This window comes from Maylandia zebra, linkage group LG3 (assembly GCF_041146795.1).
Source record: "Maylandia zebra isolate NMK-2024a linkage group LG3, Mzebra_GT3a, whole genome shotgun sequence".
Classification (NCBI taxonomy): Eukaryota; Metazoa; Chordata; class Actinopteri; order Cichliformes; family Cichlidae; genus Maylandia; species Maylandia zebra.
In genome coordinates, this window is record NC_135169.1 from 45,307,051 (window position 1) to 45,333,744 (window position 26,694).

Here is a 26,694-nt window from a genome sequence, read left to right on the forward strand (position 1 = left end):
GCTGATTCTATTATGTGCGGATAAGCGTGATTCATAACAAGATGTCTTCTTGGTTTTTTACTCAAACTTCATAGATAACCAAAGAACACACACAGAGTCGGTCACAGCTAAATGCTATTTATTTAGTATTTATTTTGTTCTTCAAACAAAAGCCAAACTATTTACACTTCTTTTCAGTTGTTCTTTTCCAAAACATTTTCATTACATGTATGCTGTTATTTTAACAACATTCAACGACATATTAAGTGAAGGAGATGGGCTGACTGGGGTATAACCATGAGTCCATCATTACAGTCGGTGTTACAGTAACCAGCAAAACTGAACCAGGTAATCTTTCCATCTATAGCTTCTATCCTGAAGCAGGCGGGTCAAGCTGCTCATCAACCAGGGTCTTTAGACACAATACTGTGGTTTCTCTGATCATAAAAGCTTTTGTAGTGCAGTAAAATAGACTGATGATTCATCCATCACAGTATAAGCTTTTTAAAAAATGTGATAACATTTAAAGTAATAATTCAATATCAATTCAACAGTTATGACATACCAATGCCAACTGTGGCTACTTCACTTACCTATAGAAGAAAACTGCACACCACACCCACAGTTGATCAGAAACTTTTAACAAGTCTAAACTGACGGTATTCAATAAACATCAGTTTCCATTTGGATAAAAAACTGCATATGTTTGGTTATAAAGAAGGAAAAAACAAACAAACTATAGAATGACTAAAAACACGAATCTCTTAAATTTAATGAGACATACAGAGTAAAGACGTGGTCCGAGAAGACCTTTCAGATTTCAGACACACCACAGCCTGGTCGCTTCCGTATCGATTCAGTGCCATCACTGATGGTCAGCAGCACTATTAGATACACAGATTTTAGTGTCAAACCCCACAAATACTACAAACCATCATGCATGCCTGTTCTTACAAGCACTCATAAGACAAGTGTGAATCACTATGTCAAAACTGTAAAAAGATCCAACTCCTAAAACATTTTATTCCCCTGGAGTGTAAAGAAAACAAATCAATTTGAGGACGACCTGCCATTCTGGTTCAGTTTTGCCGAGGACTGTATCCAACAACAGATACGACACAGCAACAAGCACGTGCTCTGAGATGAACCTCTGCATATCACCCAGTAAGCCCAGCTCCAGGCAGCACAGACTTCAGCCCTTTGTCAAGCCTGCACCTTCAGCAGTAATCTAAATAGGAAATCTCAACGAATCCACACTTTATTTGGATCAAAACGGAAAAAAAAAGGGCAACAAAAATCCAACCACCAGTAAAATTAGATCAACCAAAAAGCCCTCATTGCTCTATTCTTTAGTTAACTAGTATCTTTAAAGTAGATCACATTTACACTTTTATACAGGACAAGTCTGTCAGCGAACAGACGTCTTGTTAAAACGCTCTTTAGAGTACAGTTAACGAGGTGGTTTCCAACTTAAACTGAGAACGTTTTCATTAAGCCATTTCAGACTGAACTATACAATTTAAGGCATGTTGAACAAAGAAATAAAGCAAAAGCCATTATGGAGAAAACTCAAAAACACTAACTTTTACATTATTTACAAAGCTCAGCGTTTATGCTGCTGGGCGTTGATGCTTGTGTGTCTTTGTGTCGTTTGATATTGTGTATCTCTGGTGTGTGTGTGTGTGTGCATGTGTGTGTAGACATTGTTCCAGAGGAGAGCCAATGTAACTTTAGCTGAGTGTGTGCATGTAGTGTGTCTGCCTGCTCCTTTGGACTTGAGAATTTATGTGACATATGATAGTTTTGTGTTTTGTTTTCAAAAGTCCTTTTTTTCCTTGTACAATTCTTTCAGTTCATCCAGTTCCACAGCAGCAGCCTTTTGCGATGGCTGAGATGTAATCCGGCCACGTCCACCAAAACTCATCCCAGCACACTGTCTCTGACATCTGGGCAGGAGAGCGGCTCATCGGTCCCAATGGCTAGAAGACCTTTAAGACCACCATCCGAGAGTTTTCCGGCTGAGGTGGATGATGAACTTCTGGGCAACGCAAGCCTTTGTATCCTCTTCTTAGATGGAGTGTGGGATTAAATCCTTAACCGAACACTTCCAGCAAAAAGGGGATGAAGAGTTGATAAACCTGCAACTTCATCTGTCCAACGTATAATGCCATTGGCCTGCCCACACTGAGGTCAAAAAAAGTTTCTTAGGGTCTAAGTTCAAAAGGACAGGTTTAGGGTTCACTGGTTCATGGGTTGGCTGTAGATAAGATCCTCCTTGCAGAGGGCAGCAAATAAAGCACAGCCAGACTCCTGTGAAAACACATAGAAAGAGTGCAAGACATAATCAGCAAAACTTGGACACAGGCATTAACAGAGGACAGGACTGTATATAAATGATGGAAGTGGCAACTGTTAAAAGTTCTGTTGTGAAGCTTTGAGCTGAATATTTCCACTGTGGTGTTTTTGTGATGAACAAGGGTCAGTGCTTATTGAGACACCAGGGCATAGACTCACAGGCTACCCCACTTTTTCATGCTAACCGGCACCAAAATTTGTTAAATGAACATAAAGTTTCAGCAAGACTTGAAATGCCCACAAGACCACAAAGTCTTTCACCAGGAAGAACTTTAAATAAGGTCACACTAAAGCTTAGTTTTCTTGTAGCCTTCCAAACGCCCTCTGCTGGACGTTAGCGAGAGAATGCGAGTTACGGCAACGCTACACTGGCTTCACTTTTTATTCTGGCCGCTACATCTAGTTTTATTACAGCCTTACAATGATCATCTACCACAATTTTAACTTGCCATAGTTAATTATCAATTAATTTAACAAATCCATGAAGGTGCGGAAAGCAACCTGTAACTTTACGAAAGCTTCATTGACCAATAATTTTTGTCATAGTTTGTCAGCAACCTTTTTCCTGCTGATGGAAACAAGTCAACTAAATGAAAATGTATGGATACTTCCATCAGCAAATAACAAGATGAAGATATTCTGGAGAGACTAGATCCAATCTGAATCAATTCATTAAATTGAGTAATCTCCTCGTGCAGTGAGGTTAGACGCACAAATTTGATCTTCCCCGGAAACAGTAAGTTCTTTTGTTTTGTTTTTGAGGTGGCGGGAAACGACACAACTCCCATCCTCGTTTCTCATGAAAAAGCAACAATTTTGAGCCTTGAGAGGAAGAGAAGACACATGTACACAGTTCACACGTCAAGGAAAATAAGAGGTTTTGCAAAACGTGTGGAGCGCCGCTCACCAGTAAAAACACGACAAATTCTAGATTTTGGTCAAATCGATTTTAGATTTACTATATTTAGTCAACTAATAGAATTTAGGCAACTAAATTATGACTAAAATTAAAAGTTTTAGTCAACAGACTAAATTTACTGTGAAAATTAACACTGTAGAAAAGCATTAAACAAAAACAAAAAGGATAAAAACAATTAAAATCCTGGAAGAACATCTTACCAATGCCAAGCACTTGTCCTCCGGTAGTCACTCTGCAGCTCTTGAGGCTGTCATCAGTGTCCATCTCTTTACTGTGCGTGTTGATCAAACACTCTTGGTGGGCTCTTTGTAGCCACTGCAACATCCATTTTGATAAGTAGCTATCAGTCAGTCTTGGAGCCACTGCAGCATGGCCACCACCTCAGTCCATGTGGTTTTACGTTCCTTCCCCGATTACTTCAGGGCTACTGGCAAACTAAACTCTCAGCGAGTCCCATCTCAAACTAGATTTAAAAAACAAAAAAAGATTGGTTTTCTTGAAGAACATTCACTCCATATAATCAATGAATTTTCCTTCATCCATTTTGCATTTTTTTCTTTCTACTCTGAAAGGTAATACAAAAATATGGTTATGTACAGGAGGTGGGAGAAGACGAGCTTCTCGAGTCTCTTATTTCAGTTTGGGAATTTCTTTTTCAGTGACTTTGTCAAAGTCGTAGCAATCCTCCTGTTGTAATTGTGCTCCCATCCCCAAAATTGTACCTCACAGCTTGAATGAACAAAAGTGCATAGGTGAGTCGGTGAGGGCAGGGTGCGAGTGCTTTCAAGGGCCGAGGTGAAGACGAGAGCACCGAGCGGATGCGCTCATACCGTCCTCTCAAGTTCCCCCTCCAGGGTTTGCAGCCCTGCACTCGGTTCTCCACAAAACACAGCCCCATCCTTGATTTTTCTACCTCCGCTCCGCGGCTGATCAAGTCTCAGGACCCACGACACAGATCTAGTTAGAGGATCCTGTCCATGTTGTTGTGATGCCTGCCACTCTTCCTCAAAAACAACGAACCAAAATAAACAAAAACGCCACCACACCACTCAATGTCCTTATGGCAGAAGCGCACTTGCAAACCCCACCCGTCTCATGTGGGAACAAAAAAAGATAAAACAAAAGAATAAAACTGCACCCACAGATATCCATGTGGCTTGTAAACAACCAAAGCTCCAGTATGGAATAGAAAGAGTCCTTTCTTTAGTCACCATTTGTACGACCAGGATTGTAGAGGCAGTGTGTTCAACTGTATCCATCTCGAGTTTGTCTCTCTCCTCCACTGTGTAAATGAAAAAAAAGAAAGAAAAAAAAAAAGACCCCGCTCAACTCTTTGAAGCTTTTTTCGGTTTTGTTTCCATTTTTGAAATCTTCTGAGGAACAAAAACAAAATCTTGTATCAGCACGGGTTTCTTGTCATTTTTTTTTTTGGAATACATTCAATATTTTCTTAAGAAAAGAAAAATAATACACACTTCACATGGCAAAAAATGAAAAAAAAAAAAAGGAAAAGAAAATTAAAAACACACAACAAAAATAGCAGCCCCAAGTGCTCATCTTAGTCCAAATACTTTTTAAACTTTGTATATAATGTATATATTTATATATATTTTTCATTTAAAAAAGAAAACTCGTCATTATCAAATTGCAACAACGAATATGTAACACAATATGCTAACATTTCATGCACCGCTCTGTGCACTTGCACATTAAGATGCTGTATTTTTTTTAATTGTTTTTTTGTGGTTTTCTGTATTTCAGAGTCAGAAACTCGACACCTTTCATTCACAAGTTCGAGAGCTGACAAAAGGCAACGTGATCACACCCCCAGGAAAAACACGCTGGACTAAGCCTTCCGATGGATCACCCCTAGACTCAACTAGAAATATTTACCATACCAACGTACATACTTTACATACACTGTGCTGAGCACTGACACGCACCACACTCGCTCTCAAAAAAGAGTTAATGTCTCGATGGCCATGCACCCTATCCAAGTTCTTAGGCACAAATGTGCATTCATACACATACAAGAAAACAACAACAACAAGAAAAATGAGTACCTGTAGTTTTAACTCATTTCTATGAACAGTAAATGAACATGTACTCTAAACACGCACACTGAAAAACTCACTCGCATGCGCACACAGTAATGTCCCTCATGATTCGCCACGTCTGCTTAGTCCCTTTCAGGTCTAGAGACGGCTCCCCATGGGGAGAAGCTCAGGGAAATAAACTAGTGGTGGTCGTCATGTGATGAGAGCAAAGCTAACATTTACAAATATATGCATTTCTGGTTTTCTATCAGGGGATGAAGAGCTGGTGAGAGAAAGGATGTGTTGTGCAATTGCCCTCTCTCTCTCTCATAAACACACACACACACGAGCATTCAGTCACACCCATAAAACACACACGTCCTTGTCTGGAAAGGACCACATACATACACACACACACACACACACACTCACTCTAAACATGAATACAAAATGACTATCCAAACAGAAAAGACAAAAATGGCCTCTTATGTTTCATACATCTTGGTAAGCAACAAAAGACAAAAAACTTGTGCAGACTGTATATTACTGACACAACTCAGCCGCCACACATCAGCCACTCCCAGTCGCTCATACACATTCACAAAAATATTCACTTCTAACTAACCCCATTTGTTTTCTTTTTTTTGTCGTTTTTCTTATTTCGTTTTTTTAGGCAAGTGCAAATCTTCAAGTTTTTTTTATAATCCATTTTTCAATAGCTTTACTTTTTTATATAAACGTAAAAAACAGAACCAAAAAAAAAAAAAAAAAAAATGCTAAACAAGAGAAATATCAACAGTGTTTGTCTTTTGAGAAAGGATTTGCTCTCTGATACGGTTTCAACTAAAGGTCCCCCTGAATTTGAAAACCTAACGTCCCGCCCGCTCGGCCCTGCTCGCTGTTTTCACCGCCGCCTTCCAGTTCTGCTGCACACGCCGATAATGTGCACGTACACACACCGTATGCGCACTGATTCTGAACACGCACGCATACACACACACGAACAAAAAGAAAAACTATTCAAATCCCATCTCAATAAAGTGCATTAGTTCAGTATAAGGTGCTTAATCTTTTGAGTGCCAGAGGATACCCATCATCCTTTTAACCTCACCGCGCCTCACCCCCCCTCTCCCCTGCTCTAGTGATCAACTGGTGCAGCAGGGAGCCCTTTTTATTTTTTCTATCCAGAGGGAAAGAACGAGTGGGAGGCGCAGAACTGGGCGCCTCCACTCCACACCTCCCCCTCACCACCATGCTTGCCCCCCTTTGTACCCCACAACCCCCAGTTCGGTTCCCCCAGCAGTGCACATTCGTCATCAGGTTTGTCTGATTAAAAGACAGAAGGCCTCAGGTAGCTATTGCTGCTGCGCTGCGTCACATCAGTAATCCTCCACCATCTCCATCTCATTCAGGCTCATACACTCGCCCGTGTTGTGGAATGAGTACCCTGCAGGTAGGAGAGGGCACAGGGAAGAGAGGGGAGAGAGTACACCAAGATTAGAGAAGGATGGCACAAGGGGTTAAAGGCTGGCTTAAACACTGACAGGAGGGAATAAAGAAAACGATATCATAAGAAGAGGTCTTGGCTTCTTTTTGGTTTCTTTGCCGATTCGGATTTTGTCTGAAAAGGTTTTCGGAAAGCGAATAAACAGCTGCAGTGTTAGCATTATAAGGAAGGGCCCACTGCAAATTACACTGTGTCAGAGAAGAGTGAATAAGCTGTGTTTATACTGTTTTACATATCAACAAGTTGGACTCTGAACGCTCCCTGAGACGGAGCATTGGTAGCTAGCTGATTTATTATTGCATCTCTACTCTCGGTAGGTCATTTAAGCAGATCAGTGTTATACAGTGGAAACAACCTGGTTTCACTTCACACATAATCCTACTGCACAAATGACTACATTTTCCACTTTGCGTTTCCATGCTAAGCATTTCCTCTAGTGAGTAACTCATGTACTTGATCTGGGCTCTGAACTAAAAGCTGAAGGTGGGTGTGAATAAAAACGAAGGCTCGAAAAGGATCGAAAACTAACTCAAACTAAGCTGTGTTAAAAAAAAAAAAAAAAAAAAAAAAAACTGGCAATATGAACATATACTGGGAACTATAACAAACACCAACAGTACTAAATACACTCTAGAAACCTAGTGAAACAAAAAAAAACTGGACAGAAGAAAACTAAACAAAATTAAAACCAAAGAAAAACACTTTTTGGTAAAGCTGTCCATGTACGTGGTGAAGAAGTTCAAAGGAAAAACCTTAAAAGCTCTTGAGGTCGCGTACCTAAGATGCTGGGGTCAGAGTGCAGCATCATGGGCTGTTTCTTCTTCATCTTTCCTCCCTGGTTATCATAGAGACCAGCCTTGCCCATGTGGTTGGCCTGAAACATGGACTGCAGAGTGTTGGGATTCATACCTCGCATTGAATCCTAAAAAACACAAAGCAAAAATGATCACGATCGTAACAGTGCCAGGTTGGACGTGACCCTTTGATGTTTCCGTTTTCTTTTCGAGTTTCAATCCAGGAGACTCCTCATAAAGAAATTAAAGTTTTCACTGTCTACAAAAAGTCTTTAATGCTGTAGTGAAGTTATAGTTGTAGTAAAGGAGAGCACTCATTGATGCTGTGTTAATAACAATCCTGCGTGTATGGCTTAGAGGCATGTCTGCATTTACCTGCAGAGGGAAGTTCATGTTCAATCCAGCCACTTCCTTTGATAACTAGGACACAAAGAGAAGAGGAGGAATTAAAGCCACTCTCAGCCTGTTAATAATACTTTTAAACACATATGTGCAAAGCCTGACCTTCATCCAAAATATTCACTTCCTACAATTTCAATCCAGCTAATCACAGAAGGTTTGTGTGTGAAACCACGTCCATAATGTCTTAAAGAGGACGCGTCATGCTTTTATATATTACGTCGCCTATCAAAATCGTCGACGACTAATTTAATAGTCGATGCGTCGTTTGAAGCTTTGTAAGATCCCAAAAGACGCAGGAATAAGTGGCAGGATTTAAGAGTGTAATAACGGACTGAAACAGAAGATGGCAGCACTGCATGTACAAGGATGCCAGCTGCCGTTAAACCCCGAAGAAGAAGAAGCGGCCCAGCTTAGTTTCCAACAATGGCGGCAGCTAGTTAGTTTTAATATTACTCTTATTATTCTTTCTGGGTCACAAAATAAACGTTTAACATATTTTCAGGCGAGAATGTAGCTGTGTAAACCTCAAATATCTGCTCAGTTTATCAGGACACCACATATTTTCAAAAGCACTCCGATGTTGTCGGAGACGTCTTTTACCCACCAGCTCGATAGCGAGCCGGGGGCTAGGCTCACTAGAGCCGTGAGAATACCGGACCCCCCGGCAAATCGTTTTCAAACCCACCGCTGTCTTTCACTACTCAGGTTAAACATGATATATAAGTCACTTAGATAACTTAAAAATGTTATTGTTTGGCTTTTTTCAGTATTTTATTTGTTCCTGAGTAAATCTGTTTGGCTGAGATTAAAGTTAGTTTTTACACAGCTGAATAAATGTCAGGCAGACAACTGATTATCAGAAGTGTGAGATGCTGGAGAATTTACTCCGGTGTCCTGTTATATTTTAGATAGCAAGGAGTTTATTAAACTTCACCGAAACAATCTGCAAATTTCATTTAAAGTCAATAAACTATCATCTTGTCTTTATTTTTAATTAGCACACACACACACACACACGCGCACACACACACACACACAAGTATGTACAAGTGATCCCTGAGCTTTGACTTCAGACTGCTCTAAACATTCAGTTTCAGGCAGTTTTTCTGTTCTTGGTTGTGAATGATGGCAGTGAGGTTTAAGTGTCTCAAGCTGGCACTGAAAAACAACTCAGTGTTGGTCAAATTAAAAAAAAATGTCACAGCGGCTCCAACCATATATTTTATACAGCCTATGAATCCCCTAGGTTTCCAAGTTAACTCACAGAAATTGAACACTACATCAAACACTTGTACAGACTAGAATGTACCATCGATTCCCACCTGAGAAAACCATCAGTTTCCGACTGAAAATGCAAACTACTGAACACAGTCTGTGTCTATTCACAATAAAAATGAACAATTAGCCACTCGTCATACTATAAATTAAAGGCTTTAATGGGCAGGCTTTCTGTGTTCTATAAAGAGAACATTTCAGCAATGTTTTTCTTTTCTTTAAATTACACTGATGTTGTTTACCGAGCAGGTGACATTTTGGACTGATGCTCTTTCAACCTACCTGTTGCTGCTGTCTCTGTTGGTTGGCTTTCTGTTTGGCACGTCGCTCCAGAAACTGTTTGGCGAACTCTTTGGCTTCCACTGTGTCCCCTAGGTAGGACCGGATGAAATCCAGCACTGCATAGGGAGACTCCACCTCCTTCAGGTATGCCACAATTGTGGCAACTTGATAAACACACAACGTGAATGATTAGTGACACAGAAGTGTTGCTGTAATTTACACAGACATCAGCTATTGATGTCTGTAAGCTGAGGGTAAACTCTAAACACCCTTTAGATTGCTAAATGTGATAAAGTTGAACCGCCTACCATCCACAGAGGAGGAGGAGTTGTTGGCAGAGGTGTTGAGAGCGTGCAGCATCTGTTCACACCAGGTGGTGAAGCCGTCCTGAGGCTTCATGCCCTGCAGCAGCTTCAGCAGCTTCTCCTCCTCCTCGGTGCGCTTACGACGGATCATGTACTGATCACTGTGGAGGACACCCAGGCAAATTATATCATTACTATCATCAACTAAAAGAAATCCACTTTTTCCTGCAAGTAGTGCTTTATAACTGGGCAATCCAACAATCCACATCAGCTGAGTTGCCCAGACATGCTCACCTGAGTGATGGGCTGCTGCGGCTGTTCTTAAGGCCCATGTTGTTGTTGCTGTTCCCACGCAGGCCGGTCTGGTTCTTCACAGCCTCGTCCCACATGCCCATGCTGCCCGAAGACCCTCCACTACTGCTCTTACTCTCCAGACTACCCGGCCCTCCCCACATACCGACGCCATCCACCCACTGCCCTCCCATGGAGGAGCTCCCCATCGACAAACCAGAGTGCTGCAAACGGATAAAAATCAGGCTCCATAAATGACCAACAATATGTACGTTTTTATTTCAAACATGCAAATTCCTGCTACATGCTAACATTATCATTGCTGTAGACCTGAATGGTGAACTCACGCGGTCTCTCTGCTGCTGGGCTCTCTGCTGCTGCTTCAGGAGTCTCTCAGTCTCCTGCTGTATTTCCAGCAAAGCCAGAGCCTGGGGCTTTCCTGCCTTAGAAAGCCCAGAAGAGGAAGCCCCACTCCAACTAGAGCTGCCTGCCCCCGGTCCTTGCTGCTGGGGGGTCTGCTGCAGCAATTTCATGATCAGTTCCTGCTGCTGACGACACTGCGGGAACATATGACAGATCAGGCTATAGCTGTGGTTCTCGTTTCTTAGAGGAAAACAGCATTTAGTGCCGCTCAGCAAAGCAAATAAAATATCAAACATTATGAAAACTAAATCAAAACGCAGCACGGAATATTTTTGCTTTAATGAACAAAGCCAGTAACATATTTAACAACCCCAAGGCAACACATGGGATAAAATGAATGCAAAATTTCTCCACCTGCTTGCGTCTGAAGATCTCCTCCTCCTCCCTCCTTTTCTGCTCCTCCTGTTGCCTTCTCTTCTCCTCCCTTCGCTTACGCTGCTCCTCTTCCTCACGCTTCGCCCTGAGTTCAGCGTCTCGCCTCTCCTGCTGGAGCTAAAGGAAATGCGTCATCAGTAATTGTGAATGAATATTTGGATCTGACGCTGGTATGACTCAATGGACTCACAGTCTGATATTACTATTCAACAGCCCTCACCTTCTGAAGCTGTTCGAGAGTTGGACCCTGAGTAGAAGGATTCATTGTTATGTCCCAAAGACTGGCTTCACCACCTACATGAAAATGAAAAAGGATCATATTAGCGGCAGCAGCTACAGTTTGTGTGTTTTAACTGTGCCTGCCTGTGTGTGCACAAACCAAACAGCAGCAGTCCACACTGTACCTGACGGCTGTGAAGCTGAGGTATGCATGTCCCACATGGACCCTGTATCTGGCACTGACATCGATCTGTTCATCGAAGGCATCATACTCTGCTCACTGCACCTGGGACATAAAGCAACACCCGACGTGTACGTTTACTTTGAAACTAAACATGTCCTCCAAAGTTCAAACTAGGACCGGAATGAACTCCAACAAATTTAGGGCGAAGCCTCCACCCACCTGTTCATGAGCTGGAATAGCTGCTGCTGCTGTTGGAGCTGTTGATAAAGAGCTGCTGCTGCAAGCTCCTGTTGCTTTTTCAGGCGCTCCTGGTCCAGGTTTCCCTGATGAAGGGGAAAGATATAATGTCAACACAAAGGAAAAGTCAGACTCAAAATTACAATAGCAAATTACTGCATCTAGAACAGACTTGCTTCTGGTAATATTTCAGCTACATTTACACACATTTATCCAAGTCAGCATGCAATAGAAAATTCATTAAATCAACTGTGTGACATTAAGAGGTGAGAATTTAAAATTACAATTCCTGCCACCATAACCTGTCTAGAAATGTGCCCTCTCATTTGCATCCTCCCCTCCCCATCCTCTCGGGTGGCTGAGCTCTGACTCACAGTCCCGGCGGGCCCCCGGTTGGGCTGCGGGCGCTGCGTTGGTGGTAGCTGTCTCACCAGCAGGGGCGGCGGGGAGGGACCCGGGGCAAAGGGCACGCGGCCCCACATCTTGATGACATCCCCCAGGGGTTGGAAACCTTCATCACAGCCCCGCTTCACCAGCAGGGTCATGGTGAAGTAGCCAGCCTGAAACCACTCACACATCTCCACCGTGGTGAATGGACCTGGTTGGTGGGCAGGACAGAGGAGAGTTTGCAATGCAGAAACTGACCTTAGGTGTCGGACTAGCTTCATCTCACCTCAAGAAATTAACAGTTTTTATTCATGTTTTTAGAAAGTATCATCAGGAGAATAGGAGTACCCTGGATCTCTCCCTGGGGGTCCTTATAGAACCACTTCATGGCAGCCTCGTGAGTTAGCGGCAGAGCAGCTGCCGTGTTCCTGCTCTCCTGCTGCTGCAGAGCCTGGGTGAAGCACTCCTCCTCCAAAGAAGTATCCTGCAGTGATGCCACCATCTTCTCTGCCTCCTACACAAATATAAACAAACATTTATTATCTAGTCGACAAGAGTTGGTGTAGCAGGCTCACCCGTAGGATGAAAAGGTGGCGATGCTAATAGTACAGCTAAGACTCACAACTTTGAATGCACTGATACCAGCTAAAACAAAGCTCAGCAGGTTTTAGACCTAGTCAGACAAGGTTATGTTAGTGATGCTTGTTTAAAGTAACATATGTGAAAATATAAACAATATATAGAAGAGCACAGAACAGACATGCAGACGTCCTTTTCAGTTTCCGGCACATCAATCAGCATCAAATGAACTGCTCTATATTTGCAGCCTCCCGCCTAACCATCGCGTTTTTATTCAAAGCAGTGAGCTTTATCAAAAGACAAAAAAAGAAAAGTGCAGTTCTGGTTTTGAATATTCAGCAGCAAAATAATCACCAGTTTCATCCCTCACCTGAAGGCTGTGAAATGTAGTTTGATTAGACATGATTACATAATTTGTCTGAAATGTTCCTCTTGCTGCTCCTACCTGCTGCAGGTGTTTCATGCCTTCGTCGTCCTCAGCGTCTCCTCCAGATGGCGGGAGTAGAGGAGCAGCAGATGAAGGGGGTGGAGGAGGCAGGCTGGAGGAGGTGGCTGCGCCGCTGGGACTCAGCTGGGCCTTGGAGCCCCCTAATGGAGCTGCATCTGACATACGCACATGAAAAGAAAAAGAAGAAACGAGTAAAACAATGGGCCCTATTTTTAGTGTTTCTATTTATAGTTTAGCGTTTGGTGTTGTTTGATGTGAGCGGTAGAGCCGCCTACTGGCTCTGTGTCACATCCAGCAGCCGGTTCAGTAAACAAAGTATCAAATGACTGAGGCAAACATATTCTATTTCAAACCAAAATATCAACATGGCTGAATTTCCTTGCTCAAACACGCCGACCTGAGACTGAAAGGGCTGAGGTCATGAAACCAAAGGTTCAGGATCTCTCACTTTAGAAGCCTTTTTTAAATTTAAATCATTGCACAATAAAAAGTTGCCTAAATAACTTTATTCCGGATTTATACAAAATCAAACAGTCTAATAATTACTGAAATGCAGAAGCATGTATATTTGATATAGACAGTTAACATGTTCTTTTTTTTCTTATAAGAGTTTAACACATTAATGAAATTGCCTAAAACAAATTTTTAAAAAAAGATAATATTGCCGTTTTGTCCTGTTGGCACACTAACACAGAGGTATGTGGAACATGACCTACTTTCACCAGACGTGCTGCTGGCCTTCACAGACTGGCTGTTGCTCAGCTGGGCATTATCCACCACTTGATTAGCACTGCTGGGTTGGGACTCCAGCGATGGAGGGGGACAGTGAGCTGTTGGAGAAGACGAAGGAGATGCTGGCTTTGTCTCACCATCTCCAACAATAAAGATGGCTTCTTTAATCTCTGTGAGGCCAGGAGTGGAAGAAAGGAAGGGGAAAAAAAGTAATGAATCCTCCATTGACTATGATCAGTGAAGGTAAAAGATAGAAGACAACATGTAAATGTAAGATCAAATAAAGACATCCGGTCTCGCCTCACCCTTGTCTTTGTCTCCTTCAGCGCTGTTCCTCTCCATATCAGCAAGGCTGTCTCCCTCCTCTTCCTCTTCCTCAATCCCCTTAAACTCAAACTCCTCCAGGATTGTCTCCTTGCCACTCTTCTGATACAAGATACAGACCAAAAAAAGTGAAGCAATCCCAACAAATAAATATTAAAACAATATCATAACAGTAACAGAAACATCATTCTGAGTACCTTCATAGGCATGAACGCTCCAGACGAGTCAAAAGTGCCCATCTCCCCATCCTCCTCATCTGTACACCACTCAGGCAGGCCGTCCCTATCGTCCTCTAGACCATCGCTGCCTGCGCGCCGACGCCCGCCACCGTGCCCGTCAGAGTCCCGGAAGTCGAAATCAAACTTCCTCCTCCGACCTTCTCCTGGACCACTGTGGTCCCGCCAGCCCGCTGAGCGAGGACCACCATCTGGTAAACAAATGGAAAGTTATTAGCTTCAAAACTGACCTGAGCTACACTCAGAAATTTATTTTTCTGTTTTAACTCAATCTGGAGTTTCATTTTCAAGATATCTGGTTTGGAAAGATCATGATTCATTGAAGCCGACTGCTGAGTCTGCAGAAACTCAGGAAGCTTTAGTTTAACCTAAACCCAGCTGCTTGGTTTTCCCATCACTGACCACTAGATGCCAGTACAATGTCCTTTAAGCTAAAGTTGACACACACATTGTTAACATAGGCTTAAAAACACAGTAATATAACAGTGGAATGATGAGTAATACAAATCTCAGTGATGCTCCATCTTAGTGATTTTAATGAGGCTATACCAAAGTGTAGCTTCCACACTAATGAGTTAGGACAAAAGGTTTATGTCAAAGGAACATTAAAAATTTGATCCAAGTCTTAGCTTGTGTTGACAGCAGAAAGAGGAATAAACAAAGCAGAGTTTATGACAATAAAAAAAACGTTTGTGTTTATCATACCATCCCTACGGGATCCAGCAAGTCTCCAGTTACTGCCCGGCTCCCCTTCGTCTTCCTCCTGCTCCTCCCGTAGGGTGCGCCAGTTATCACTGTCAGCCCTTGTGTACTCTTTCCTCACCGGACCCACGGGACCTCCAGTTTCTTCAAAGCCAGGACGTCCCACCTCCCGCCGCAGCGGCTTCTCAAATCGACGCTCACCCCTGAGAAAAGGAGGGAAATGAAGGGAAAATTAGACCAGTTAGCAGAAGAAAACATGGGCCAGTTTTTAACCCAAGAGCAGTGTGTGCAACCAACACCTCACACTGGAGACAATACATTTGCACAGCTTATCCAGATCTTGGAAGGAAAACTGAAAGAAATACAAAAAAATACCTGAAAGGATTACAGACTAGGCTGCACTGCTTGACAGCTGCTCTGAGTAATGATAAAACAGGCTTCTGTTGTGCAACAGAGCACTTGGAGTCATTATTTGCATGACCTTACCAACAATTTAAGGACAGTGCAGGTGCCGTGCGTAGTTTATCCTTACCGGTCGTCCCAGCTCTGGCTGCGGTGAATCTCTCGGACGCTGCGACCGAAACCCACCTCGGCATCTTCAATACTTCTTTGGTAGAATCCACCTTCACCACGGCCTCGGCCTGTTTATACACATTAGAACAAGGCATGTGTGGTTAAGTAGCTTCATCCTGCAGGCAGGTGCACACATCAACACACCATCGAACATCATTCTTCTTTTGTGGTTTCCTTTGCTGGGCTGAACTGTGCATGTGTTTACATTGGCATGTGTTGACAAGGTAAGCGCGTAAGCCCCGTGCTTTTAGGCTGCGGCTGGACAAAAGGAGGACTATTTTAAACAGGCCAAGAGGAAGTGTGTTGCACCAAGATGGTGGAAGAAAGAAGGAAATAAACACTTTAGTAGTTGCCTTAAATAAACTGTTTTACTTTAGCTGGGCAGCAGCCATTGTAGTTTGAGCCGAGGGCTTTAAGCAGCCCTTCTGTTGTTGTTGTTGGACTCTGCAGCACAACTGATTGTGAACAGGCTCAATCGGGGCTATACTTTATTGCCTGTGTCCCTCATCCAACTTTTTTTCCCCTGCCGTTACCTCGACCACCCCGTGTGGCTCCTCGTCCACGGACCACTCCAGCTGGGGCCGCACCACCCACTCCTTTTCCCATGAGCCTCAGCACTGCCACACTGTTCACAGACATGGAGAAGTTCCTCTGCAGAGTGAGTTGAACGAGCCAAAAAAAAAAAAAAAAAAAAGGAGAGAGGAATGTGAGGAATGTGAGCTCACAGGCACATCTGTCAACTGAATCTGTATGAGGGTGAGATACCACAAGATAGGGCTCAAACAGTTTAACATTTGCAGATATGCATTTGTGAGAGTGTGGCTGGTGCAGACCTGCTCCTCCTCAGTGAGAGGCACCAGTGCCAGTGGCTGCATGGGCTCTTCTTGCAGAATAGCAGCAAACTCCTTATCCTGCATGTCCTCTGGGACCTAAAAGCAACAACAAGAGGACAAAACCACCTCTTAAAAACTTGAACTCTGACTTCAAACATGTTCATATGTTTAAGGATACAGACTTATACACCACTTTAGAGAAGTCCTATTGTTCTACACTATTTATGCTGCTTTGTATGAGTCGCAATTCAGAGTAAGCCTTATTTTCAGCCCGTCGGGTTATTCTGTCTGAAAGAAGCAGTTTTCCTGTAAGGCCATCCTCTCTTCTCTTCTTCTCTAAGACAATTACTTCTGATTGACTGCCCCTCACAAACAGGGGTGAACTGCAGTTCGGTGTTCTGTGCTTATAGACAGATATTAAAGGCAGGGTTTTTGTCAATGTACTCCAAGCCCGGCATCTCATAAACCGGGCCTCGGACCGGTTTGGTTCCGGGCCGCGAGAGTTGAGGCTCAGGTGTGATTTTCAGGGTTTTTAATCTGTTTTCAGCGTTATTTTGTTATTGTTTTTATCATTAACTCGGTTTTCCTGGGTCTTTTCACGTGTGTTATGAATAACTCTTCTTTGTTTCAGTAGCGGTACTAGTTTTATTTTGTTGTATTTTTCTGCGACACCTTAAAGGCCGGTCCGTGAAAATATTGTCGGGCATAAACCGGTCCGTGGCGCAAAAAAGGTTGGGGACCGCTCCTTTAGCTGATATCCATCTCCTTGTGTCAACAGGTGACTGTAAGCTTACATCATTTTTGCCCCATGTGAATGGGATTCAGTGTTTCACATTGGTATAGACTGTAATAAATAGAGAATGAGTAAACTATTAACCAACCTTGTTGTCTTTGACATAAAGTGCTAACATCTCCTCTCGGCCGTAGCGGTACTCGGCCAGCTTGTACTTTGGCATGGCGGGGGAAGGAGGGGGAGACGTCACACTCCCCCCACTGGACAGTGCACGGAGCCTGTGAGTAAAAGACATAGGATAAAGTACTTTACTTTCAACAACAGGAATTAAAGCGACTGTCCAGTACAACAAATAGGTGTTTTGCAACTGCATGCTAAAGCTTTCAAAGCTGTGTATTTGCTCTACTTTTCCCCCCAAGCTAATAACAATCTCTGACATGTAATGTAAAAAACAAGCTTTATAAATAACTTGGTGCAAATTCCCCAGTTGGCTCTGAACGCACGCACACACGAAAATCAGAGCAATTGTGTAACCTTGACACAATTCCTTTTAATCTCAATTGGATGCTATTAGTTATTTTTCTTCATCTTGCAGCAGGAAATTTTTTTTAGTAAATGTTCTGTAACAAATTCCTCCCACACAGCTCCCCCTGAACACACTTGGCTCAATGCTGACGATATATTAGCTTTCCAATCTCAAGATTTCATTTTAAAAAGCTATTACTAGCTGGCCAACTTCCAAGGCCTGCTGTTTAACAATGGCTCCTTTCACATGCCTCTACAGAGTGTGTCAGTGACTCTCAGCTCCACATCAAAACCATATGCAGCTCAGAGATGGAGAGGCGGGTGTGGGGGGTAGAAAGGTAAAGGGAAGCTTCATGAAAGCCCAGTTGGTAGCATGTAGCAAATCAAAGAGGATAAAAATAAGTGGAGCAGCAACTAATATGCATAATAAGAGAAGCGCTCAGGAAGCAAGCCAGTGGGTGGGTTACTAAGAAATATTTGTGCATCATATGTACCCACCTGCATTTACCTGCAGCAAAACATGAGCTTTCCTCCCTAACAAGGATTCAAATATCCTCTACACACTTAAATCTCTACATGAATAATCCTTTGAGAGTCTTACAAAGATTGGAGTAAGAGAAACTACACCAACCTAAAAGCATGGCCGAATATTTTACTTTGAATTTGACCACAATGACTAACATAGCTGCAGGCTGCGCTGCCAACTAAAGCTCGAATGGTCTAAATAATTTCGTAAGGTTAACTGGCCTTTAAAGACGTGTAAACATGCTGGTCAGGCAGCTGTATGTGGCGAGCACATGAACCGGCCGCTCTGTAACTATATTAAAAAGGGTACGAGGATGAAAGTGAGCTACGAGAGCCACTGAGAGCAAAGCAGCTGCAGATGTGTAAAGGCAGAAATATTCTGTGAGACTGGCACTGCACCAAGAATGCACACAGCAGTCACGGGCCGTTAGAGATGGAGAGCTACCAAACTGCAGACTACGCCCCCCCATTAATCGCTGCACAAACATTCACTGAGCTACAGAAACAGCAGAAGGAAAGAGAGATGGACAGGAGAGAGCAGTGACAAAACCGACACTTTGTTACCACTGAAATGACTAACCACGGCGGGGCGCCTGCAAGCAAGACTCATTTTTAAAAGCACTTTCATATCAAGTTTAAACGTCTTCAGCAACGTCTTTTTTTTTTCCATGTGTTAACAGACTGTAACGGAATTTAAAACTGAGACCTTCCTCTGTACTATTTGTTGCCTTTAAGAACCTGTGTAATGATTTCTATGTGAAGACTGACCGAGAATTTATTGTAAGAATCCGAGAATATTATGCTTGATTCTTAGTGTCTACCATTAGTGTCGCTCTCTTCTACTCCCAGCGCCAACAGTGAGCAACACTAGCCAAGAGTAGTACCGAGTCCACAAAAGCTCAAACACACATTCCAGAGAAGGACAACAGAACTGACTTCAGACAACATTTCACTTATGAAAAGTGAGTAGCGAAGCTAGGCTTAGCCAGGTAGCTGATGTGCTTTGGGCATACCATGTAATTTCACCTAATGGTAACCATTAGCTTACCTGCTAACATGGTGACTAAAGCCACAACAAAGTCTGTTTTATCCAACTGAAGTTTGATCAAACAGAAAATAAGGCCTTCAGGGGAGAACTAAAGTTTACACGTGCATGATTCATTCACACTTGTAAACGAACTGCATGCTCTCTCCTGTTACAACATATTGTCTTATGTGGTAACTTGGCCGCCTATATTCAAACTGCAGAAAGATCCAACCAAGGTATGACATTACAAATGTTTATATTTCAATTTAAGTGTTCATTTCTTGGTCACATTGCCAATCCAAACACAAAGGATAGGTCAACACCCTGAAGCCAACTGAAGAATGAAGGCTGCTTATGCCATCTGCACAGCTAAGGTTACTTAACAGCATCTCTAACAGCAGTTTTCATACCGGTTTACTCTTACGATGATTTTCTCAGGTAATGCTGGTGCCACCTTCACACAACTCATTTTGTCCAACAAAAACTCATAAACCAAAAGACATCAGCTCTACTTTAATGAGAGACCATTAAAAAAAATCTAAGTATTTCAGGTCATCGCTTCCATTTTGGGCCTTTGTTTTCATGGTTTCTGGTACGGACACTCTGAACCGTTTTGGTTGAGCTGAATTTGATCGAACAGCAGCTTATAACCTAACCAACTTCACTAACCCCTGATCTTTTCCTAGTGTCATTTTCAGGGGAACGAGTCCAATTGACACAGGACGTTAAGACTTAAGCAAATTGCCATTGCGATTTAACGGCCACATTCAAGAAGGTCATTTGGAGGTTGCTTAAATCTGCACATTTCATTATGTCCAAAGTTTCCTTAAAAATAAAAAAACAGAATGGCACTCAGCATAACTCATCCGCTTTTAATTTTCCCCCACAAATAAAAACAAACAAAATAAGCACTTGGTTCCTCTGGGAAATATTTCTTTATAAAAAAAATTGAAAATATATAAATAATAAAATATAAAATAAAATACAAATATTACCATTCTGGGCCGAAGTTAAGAGTCTCAGCAGTCATATTCCTCACGTCCACACAGAACTGAGTATCTAAGGAGGAAAAAAGTATCCAGATTTCTTTGTGTTTTTTCTTTTTTGTGACGAATAAAATGCAACTTTGAAAAGGAGGGTTAACAAAAGAAAACGGTTCCTTACCCTGTCCAGATAATCGGAGCAGGCTGGACTGGGCTGGACCAGGCTCGAGCTGGCTGGCTTTAGTTAGGCTTAGGTGACTAGAAGGCTGAGTGGTGCTTAAGCTGTGGTCACAGAGCTCCCCAAACACACAAAGAGAATAGCTGCCAGTTTCAGGTGCTTGAGGAATACCAGGTTATCAGGTCCTAACTAAGGAAGGGCTTTCAATGATAAGTTTGGAGAATGGAAGCTCCTGCTACTCACAGCCAAAAAAGGTTGTTAACATAAAAAAGAAACGAAAAGAACCTTAGAAATTAACAATGGAACAAAATAAAACACTCTTGCTAATAATGTCTTCTTTTTTTTTGTTTGCGATTTCCTTTTTGTTTTTTTACAGCAGTTATATCTCACATTAACGTTAAAAATATGAACTGATTGATCAAAAGACGTAACGCAGGAACAAAATAACAGCCGAAAAAACAATGAAATAGGCTGCTGGAACAGCTGCCAAGAGCAGACGCGACTCGCACTCCTCTTCTCCTTTCTCTCACTCCCTCTGTGCCGTTTTCTCTCGCTCCAACTGAAATGTGGACTGACGGAGACCTTCTAGGTAACTCCTTTATTTCCTGACCTCCTCCCTTTGCACCACTGGAAAAAAAAAAAAGAAAACAAAATAGTGTTAAACAGAGACAGAATGAGAGAAATATAAAATTTCAAAGAAAAATGGGAAGAAGTAAACACTTCATAAATTAGCTGCTGCTCTTGAGATGCTTTTTCACCGCTTGGCAGTCCACCTCTGTTGTAAGTGAGTGAAGGAACCATAATTTGATTTTCTCCGCAAAGACTCAACATACCATTTACGCAGCGTGCCTGGGACTCACCAACAGATACCCAATTTGATCAATGTGTTGCAGCACTCTGAGTTGAGGGGAAAGTGCTGTGGTATTCCTTCACTGAATAAATGAAAACTATTTCTAGTATAGCATTCAGTCATACTCCAACATTTCTGCTGCTCACAGGAGATTTTCCATCCTGAAATACACCGAGTCTATTTCAGTCATGTTGTGAACCAGATGCTTCCTAAACCATGCAGCTGGCTGGGGATGATTCCTCAAAATGTCATGGCAACTAAAGCAATATCCAGGCAACTAAACTTCAGCAGCAAATGCTCACATACACATACATACATATATTGCCCCTTTAACATGAACACCACTTAGGTTCGCACACTGATGACTAAACACAAGCCATATTTTCCAGCTTCTTCCCATCTTGGTGACTACTTTCCTTCAATATTCCCTCACCACAGACGCTGAACAAAAAAGGTTAAGTTCACAAGTTTTCACAACATTTTATTAAATGGCCATCATTGCATATAACCGACACTTGCAAGGTTACCTACGCACTTTACAGAGATTGGCTACATGGTGCTAGCAAACTAGAGAAAATAGACATTGCTGTTTCAATCGGTTTCGTTTTAAATTAGCTTTGTCATCTTGCATTTGCACGGATGCTACTTTCTCTGCCCTCTAATGCGCTGTTTTGCTACACGCTTAGTTATGTTGGTAGTAAATACTGCACATGAGGAAAGCATGAAGAGAAGAAAACTTTACTCAGGCTTATTACAGTTTGATTTATTTAAACTGAAACAAAAGATTCCCAACAACTGACAATCTATGTGAAAATAAATATAAATTTTAAAAAAGAAGATAAAATGATGTTGGCTACGATGGTTTGAAGCCAATTTTTCCTCTCCCTTTTTTGTTTTTCCTTTTTTTAGATGAACCCTGTTGCAACAGAGCCAAGAAGCTCTTCTGTTGATAATGTTAACCAATGACACACACTGGTTCAGAGAAGCTGTAGGTTTTATTATTCTTACAGTTGGGGCTGTGCCATCCTTCACGATAATATTGGTATAAAATATTTTCACATCTTATAAAACCGCCACAGTGCAATATCATTGCTATAGTAAGGCATGCATTTACAATCCCTAGTGTGCACTACAACAAGACAAGGCCCAGACATGTCTGAGAGCAAGAGTCACATGTCATTCTCCAACGACTATTTAACTAAAGACTGAGCTACTTAAACAACCTCCAACAAAGCACTATGCTAAAAAAAAATATGCAAGAAAACTGCTCCTGCCAAAGGTGGAAACAAACTTTTCATGACTTGAAGAAAAAGAACAAAAAACACCGCCAACTACAACCAGGCTACAAATGACTCAACCTAGCATGGTTAGCTGCACTTGTTATGAAAAAGAAGAACAAAGTGGATGGAAATTAGGCAATTACTGATGCAGTTACATGAAAAAAGAGACTTAAGCACCTGTTTAAAAAGCTCAGCCTTAGATAGAAAATACCAGGGAAAAAATACTGCTTTTTTTTTAATGTGACAATATTGTGCAGCTTCTTTAACTTTATTTACTGCTAAACTGAAGTGTTACGCACTTATTCACACTATTGCTTAAAACTTCCAGGGAAAACACTACCTGGGCTAACTGTGTCACTAACATTTAACTATAAACGCTGCCGCATGTTGTTTCATTAGACTCACAATTCAAATTAGTACACGTGCCATCAGTGACAGCTCACCAGAAAATAAGGATGGAAAATGCACTTCATTTAGTTACACTTATAAATGCTGCTGCCTAGGAGTGGGCGATATAAACGATATACGACAGAAACTATATAAATTTGGCCAACGATAGAGATTTTGACTATATCGCTCTATCGCGATAGCGCATGTTGATGATGTCATCAAGCTGCGCCTGTTTTGGTTGAAAGCATCGCACCGGCTAAAACCATTATCATCTGCAAATTATGGCGGGCGACAGTCATAGCAAAGAGATGAAGCACTTTTGAAATATGGGGAAAGCCAAAAACTGCGCTTCCTCCACTTCCGTAACATTGATTCATTAATGTTGAATTCTCTCGCAGCTGTTCTAGTCCCATGTTGTTGCAGTATATTAATAACTAACCTCGTATTGTGGATGAATAATCTCAGTTGTTCTCCTGACTGAAGTTTGGCCTGTGTATAGCATCCTGCTATGCGATTGCATTTGTCCCCGACCACCAGAATCTCTCACGTTAACTTTTATCGAGTGGAAAAAAAGTTGGCGTTCATCCTCCAGCTTCACTGTGCTAATGTTATGCTAACATAGCTGTGTCGCTAGCAATCACGTAGCATAACGTTACATACCAGGTAGTCCAACTTCAGTAACCCTGCAAACGCCACTGCTGTTTATTTTTCTGTCTTCATTTATGTTGGAAGTGGTAGCAGAGCTGTACGTTTTAATTAGTTTCAAAGATCTCTGTCAGAACATGGTATGAAATGTTTAGGTGTAAACTAGCGAGCTAAATTCCTGTTAACTTGTAACTCCGTTAAATGTAATAAATTCTGTTTTCATGGATGCTAAACTTAATTGTTACACCCGATAAAGCAGCAATGCTGATGATTTAATTAAAGATGAAAGAATTTAGACCGTTTTTAACTCTTAGTGTTCGTTTGACTTTGGGACCTAAAGAAGACGGAGTTTTGGACCCAGATTACTCCGCGAAGCTCCTCACTACGGCACCGGAATGCTCTGACAATCCATCAAGCAGTGCGGCTTACCAAAGTTGAACTAAAACATTTTTTAACAGATTTCTGCTCGCCCAAATCGGTTCGAGGTCAGTAAGCACAACCAGAATTCATACATAAGGCACACTCTCGATTTTTGAGAAAATTAAAGGATTTTAAGTGTGCCTTATAGTGTGGAAAATACGTTATACAGAAGAAAAGAATATATCGCGATATATATCGTTACCACACATGCTTCAAATTATATCGCAATATGAATTTTAGGCCATATCGCCCAGCCCTACTGCTGCCTGCATTTTTCAACATTCAGTATTGTTTCTGTAAAATATAATTACTGCAAATTTTCTTTGGATATAATTTTGAGACTCAACTGGACACCCCCACTAACAATGTAGTTGCTGCCCTTTTAATCAGAGCATCTCAAATACAGACAGAAACTTTTTTTTAAACTTTTCACCTAAACCTCTCTCCAGGAAATCCTAGCAGCTAGGATGCTGGCCTTTGTTATTTTAAAGCAAATGTCCAAAACCAATTAATTAATCTGCTCACCTGTTTAAAGACCGCTAACCCACTCAACCTACAAATGAATGCAATTTCCTAGCAACTGCACAGTACATCCTCCTATTGTATTACTAAAGTTCAGTTTTTAAAAAAAAGCCCCACTGCTCACATATCCCTGTTTTCTTGGTTTAAAAAAAAGAAAAGGAAAAAAAAGTAGGAAAATCGAGGTCTTAATTGAACTTTTGTACCTATAAGAAATCTGCTACATTGCCAGTAGATATGATTGCCTTATTTACATTAGTTATTACATTCATTATCATTTTAGAAGGCAATACAAATTGATGGAACTACTCAGTGCATAATCACTGCAACTGGTAAAGATTTTAAAGACAGAAAACAGAAAAATGTAAAAAGGAGAATTTAATAATTACCGAGTAAGCAGATTTAAGAGCAGTCCACATTAAACTATTAACACTGCAATACAGACATGTTTAAGACAAATGGAAGATACTGAGCAGGTCCAGTTTACATTCCAATATACAGCAAATATAAAATCTTAATTTAAATTTCTCTTCTGAATTATTGGGGGAAAAGACCATTTTATGCATTTGTAAACCAAAAGCATATAAACTTCTACATGAATTTAAAAGACAGTAGGACCTAATGAACTGTCATGTGTGAACAGGAAAATTGAAACATGCCCTTTAAAACAGGATTCAAACCATTCCAGTCACACAGTTCCCAGTTTGTGTTTGTCAGACATGTTCAGGCTCCTGATCAGAACGCAAAGTACTTTTTTTTTTTTTTTTTTACATGAGTACTGTACTTTAAACAGGTGTACTTAGCAGGTGTACCAATTGTCAATTTAAAAGCAGCACAATAAAAACACCTGTAATACCAGGCTCCAGTTATAATGGCCAGATCAGTTATGGCTTAAGGGAAATCCAGAAAGAAAATAATTTCACAGAGAAAACCTCACCGAATAAAATGACACTTTATTGCTCTTTAAGCTCCTAGCAGATATGGCAAATTTTTCTTTACTTTTATGCGCCGTCCAACAGACTTTTTTTTTTTAACTTCGTTTAATACCCTGTATCAACTTTGCTTAAAAAATTATAATAAATAAATAATTAAATAAATAATGCAAGGTCGGAATATGGGATTTCTTGTGCGTATGAATATTAGCAAAACTCATGCACTCCAAAACGTGGCGGGATAAAGATTCCACTCTGAGTAAAAGGGAGCGGTACCAGTGGCTCAAAGTGATACAAGTGCAAGCAAACTTGCAACTCTGACTAAATTAACTATACCGATGGTGCTAAATGTGGCTAACATTTAAACAGAACAGTCGGAGTTGACGTTAGCTACCGACAGTTGTGGCGAGCTACGCTAGCGCGTACCCTGCTCGCCTCTCAAGCCAATTAGAGCGAACTGATTTGTGGGCAAAGTGCAATAAAGCCCTAGTTACAACCTCACTGGCCTCGATATCATATTTCTATTGCATATGAGCAGTTGCTAGCTAGCTTGCTTCGTAACTTAGCACAAGGTATGCACTGATCGTAAAGGCCTTGGCTTGTAGGTTCAAATGACACCAGATATGTCGGCAAAGGGGGCGGAGTATTGGGATCTGAGTCCCCGGCCTGCTCCGCTAATGTGCGGACGACCACCAGCGCCACTCCGCTGTCGGTACTAATGCGTTGTAAACAAAACAAACAACAGCAGAAACAGAATTTTAGCTCTTAAACAACTCAGTGAAAATGTTTTTTTTTTTCATGACAGATAACACCGACCCGTTCGAGCTGCAGAAGCTATTAGCATGTTAGCTCCCGTTAGCCAGCTAGCTAAAAGACAGGCAGCAAAGAGGAACCATGGCTTACCTTCACTGTTTATAGCTACCAGACTGCTTGTCTGCACGGCGTGTCTACAGCCAATTTATCGAATGCATTGGTCTCTTTAAACACTGTAAACGTATTCATTCGACAGAATAGTACTTTCAGAAAGTCGTGCTCTGTATTTTATTTATTATTTTTTTTCCCCTCTCCACCAACGGTCGCTTCTGCGTATCAGTATGTGTCTGCTGGCTCCCAGTCGCTGCTCTTCTTGTTGTTTGTGTTTCGGAAACATGGCCGTCAGTGTGACACCACGTGACTGGACATTGACAAGCGCCTAACCAATGCTGTAGCAGGGCAAACACACCCCTATTTACCAGCCTGGACACTGGAGTGTACTGCACGCCGCGATGCTTTTACAGGCAGAACGTCCGG

General features: G+C 41.7%; 1 protein-coding gene across 4 annotated transcripts; it reads right to left on the bottom strand.

Moving 5' to 3' along the window:
- Positions 1-101: 101 nt before the first annotated feature.
- gigyf1a (GRB10 interacting GYF protein 1a) lies at positions 102-26,568 on the bottom strand. Of its 4 annotated transcripts, none has more exons than XM_076881931.1 (26): positions 26,308-26,568; positions 20,372-20,995; positions 20,203-20,266; positions 17,279-17,408; positions 16,398-16,493; positions 16,098-16,215; positions 15,524-15,632; positions 14,995-15,194; positions 14,251-14,480; positions 14,035-14,155; positions 13,714-13,899; positions 12,995-13,152; positions 12,319-12,484; positions 12,015-12,181; positions 11,566-11,669; positions 11,348-11,442; positions 11,164-11,237; positions 10,923-11,060; positions 10,493-10,702; positions 10,149-10,369; positions 9,858-10,015; positions 9,550-9,713; positions 7,966-8,010; positions 7,574-7,718; positions 3,454-6,736; positions 102-2,289 (listed from the first exon to the last, which is right to left on the bottom strand). In XM_076881931.1, exons 3-25 carry the CDS (start codon positions 20,235-20,237, stop codon positions 6,669-6,671), a joined length of 3,138 nt encoding a protein of 1,045 aa, XP_076738046.1. In that variant the 5' UTR covers positions 20,238-20,266; positions 20,372-20,995; positions 26,308-26,568; the 3' UTR covers positions 102-2,289; positions 3,454-6,668. The 4 variants fall into 4 exon arrangements, with proteins under 4 accessions (XP_076738046.1, XP_076738045.1, XP_012780459.3 ...); XM_076881930.1 differs by having other exon boundaries at positions 11,348-11,448; XM_012925005.5 differs by having other exon boundaries at positions 11,958-12,181.
- Positions 26,569-26,694: the final 126 nt, after the last annotated feature.